Source organism: Austrofundulus limnaeus, unplaced genomic scaffold (genome assembly GCF_001266775.1).
Source record: "Austrofundulus limnaeus strain Quisiro unplaced genomic scaffold, Austrofundulus_limnaeus-1.0 Scaffold517, whole genome shotgun sequence".
Taxonomy (NCBI): domain Eukaryota; kingdom Metazoa; phylum Chordata; class Actinopteri; order Cyprinodontiformes; family Rivulidae; genus Austrofundulus; species Austrofundulus limnaeus.
This window is the reverse complement of record NW_013952919.1, coordinates 23,563-26,443: the sequence shown is the minus strand read 5'-3', so window position 1 is coordinate 26,443 and position 2,881 is coordinate 23,563. Positions and strand designations below refer to the sequence as shown.

Sequence of the window (2,881 nt, the reverse complement as noted above, 5' to 3'; positions counted from 1 at the left end):
GTGTGTGTGTGTGTGTGTGTGTGTGTGTGTCTGTGTCTGTGTCTGTGTCTGTGTCTGTGTGTGTGTGTGTTAGACACTCTGCTGTCAGCTCCGCTCAATGTGACCATCAGAGACCTCGAGGTCAACTCGGCCATGGTGACATGGGAAATCTTGGAGGGTGACCCCGTCATTGGATTTGCCATCACCCAACAGGTACCTCTGTGAATGTTATGTGTGCTTTAATGTGAGTGTTGTCGAATATAAAAAAAATCTTAAATAAAGGCCTAGCATTCCTTGAAGAAATGACTGTGTGTTGAGAAATGAAGAAGCTGTAGACTTTAGGGAATAAAATAAGCGCATTCCATATTGTGAGATGCTACCCTTAGATTATGTATTTTGAATGACCCTCAGCCACAGCCACACCAAATTTAGGTCAAAATCTGTAAACTGGACTACATTATAGCTAATTTTGCATTTTTGAAAATCAATTTGCTGGCTTGTCATTATGTTCCAAATAGATTAATAATGGCATCACTTTAACATTACACAGTTACTTTGACTGATTATTTGAAAAATTCCCAATGGAAATGTCTCAGGATGTACAGAAAGTGTTACAGCTAGCTGTAAACCTCAGAAAGCGATGTAAATAACCATGTACCACAAAATGAAAGTCAATGTAAACAGGCTTTTAGGTAGGATTTTGGAAGAAGGCATCAACACTTAGAGCCCCCCCCAAACCCCATCCTGTTTACAAAGAATACGGAAGTTTACGAAATTTACGTAAGTTAAAAAATTTTAATTATGGAGGGAACAGTCTAGGTCTAAAATTGCTACCTACCTCCTCCATCCGAACTGTTCACCCCTTCGCCACTTACAAAGTTTACGAAATTTACAGAGGGAAAATACAAGTTATGAACAAACGAGGAGCGAAGATTGTGGCAACAACACACAACAATGAAACTGTAAAACCGCAACTTATAAACCCTCTGGCTTTATAAGACTGCAGTCCTTACTCGGTGACTCAGTACTGATAGGCTATTGTGCTTTTTTAGTGTATTTGTTAACAAAAGCTGCGTCTCATTCATAGAAATGTCTGTTAAATCTTGGTGAACCATCCAAAAGGCGCCCAGACAACCATCTAGCTTAAAGCCTAAATGTAAAGGTTTGAATGCAACCCATTTTAGCCCATCAGTTCTGTCAGATGTAAATTGTATTTCTCCAAGCTTAGGCTTCTCAAACAAAATACCCATCTACAACAGGCAAGATATTAACTGTTCATAACCTTTCCACCGAACCCCACTTCAAAATATCAGAAAAACCCTTTAAAACTCTAGATCCACTTTCATACCTTTGTCAGATGTACATTTTTTTCTCATGAAGTTTTAATGGTTTGGGTTATTTTCTTCTTTAATTACGTGGTAAATAAAAGTGCCCCCAAGGAGCCGTACTCTTTAATCCACCAGAAGCCAAATGACCTGAGTGAGCAGCCCAAGCCGGGTAATAATATACACTTCCAGCCGAGTGTTCTTGAATTGAGACAAACTCTGCTTTTTTAGGCTTAATTATATTGTGAGGAAAAGAACCCAAAGGGTTTGTATAAGCTTTTTTTCTCCCAACCATTATCCAGGAAGAAAAGTGTAGGCATTAACACAAACCAAGACCTAATAAGGAAAATTTGACTTTCCTACTGAGAGGACACCTTATAAAATTTGTTTTTAAAGCATTTTATTATGAGAAGGAGAAGAAAAGTTTTCTCTTGAGTAAGCAAACTGGGTAACCAAAGTAAATAAAGTAACAAAGGAGGTAGAAGGTGCTTATAACAAAACATTGTAATATCCACAATTTTGTCTGGTCCCTGTGTCGCCGTAGAAAAAGGATGTGCGCATGTTGAGGTTCATCCAGGAAGTGAACACCACCACACGCTCCTGTGCACTGTGGGACCTGGACGAGGACACCGAGTACATCGTCCACGTTCAGAGCATTAGCATGGGAGGAAGCAGCCCTCCCAGTCAGCCTGTGCTCTTCAGGACGCCTAAAGAGTCGGAGAAGATGGCATCCAAGAGCCCTGGTGAGTCTTTATCAAGGAATTAGGGGCATGGTTGACAGCTGCTTTGCTTTTTAGCACCAATTTAGGTGCAAATAGTCACATGCAACTCACTTCCCCTCCCTTTCTATTTTGAGGGTCATTAGTGTGTATCAAGCATGCAAGTGAGCCCAAAAGATAACAATGGTGGAAGGTGGTGCAGAACAGTTAACACTACAAACTAGTTTAATCACATGAAACACTGCCATAAATGGAAGTACGAGGAAAGCCATAAAATGCTGACGAAGGCGACGTTGGCTACAACAAATTGTCCTCCAGCAAGTGAATTGTCCTCCAGCAAGTGGTGGAAATAAATCTACTCAGCCAAGAATTCACAAGGAATATGTTCCTTACAAGCAGCAAACTAAGTGCTTGAAGGAGATAATGTGGGCCGTGGCATATGCTGCATTACTAAAGATGTGCTGCCACTCCACATTGTGGGAAAGGTGGGTTTCAGTTAACAGCTTACTGCTTAACCTGTTAAAATATAGCAGTTAGTTTGACTTATGATTTGTAAGTATAATTGTATTAATTGTCATATTTATAGTTACCAGATAAATACCATATTTAATCGTGATTAATTATTTTTGCGATTATCGCCCAACCCTGTTAGTCAATGAAGTAACTGATGTGTATGATATAACTCATAGACTGTTTAGATTCTAAACAGTCTGAGTTATATCATACATAAATAATAAATAAACAACAGGCTAGCATGAGCTAATCAACTAGTTTTACTTTTTGTATTAGTGTTGATCACATACATTATTTTCATACTAATTTATTTCTGTTGTGAGTTTAAAAAACACTATATATATA

The 2,881-nt window shown here is 38.9% G+C and overlaps 1 protein-coding gene across 2 annotated transcripts in view; it reads left to right on the top strand.

Annotated features, from left to right (window-relative positions):
* LOC106530406 (fibronectin type III domain-containing protein 5) overlaps nucleotides 1–2,881 on the top strand; it is a 16,493-nt gene that overhangs the window by 1,855 nt on the left and 11,757 nt on the right. For both annotated transcript variants that reach the window (XM_014026009.1, XM_014026010.1), the window contains exons 2-3: nucleotides 74–192; nucleotides 1,849–2,047. In XM_014026009.1, coding sequence (XP_013881463.1) covers nucleotides 74–192; nucleotides 1,849–2,047 — 318 coding nt within the window. The remainder of the gene's footprint in view (nucleotides 1–73; nucleotides 193–1,848; nucleotides 2,048–2,881) is intronic.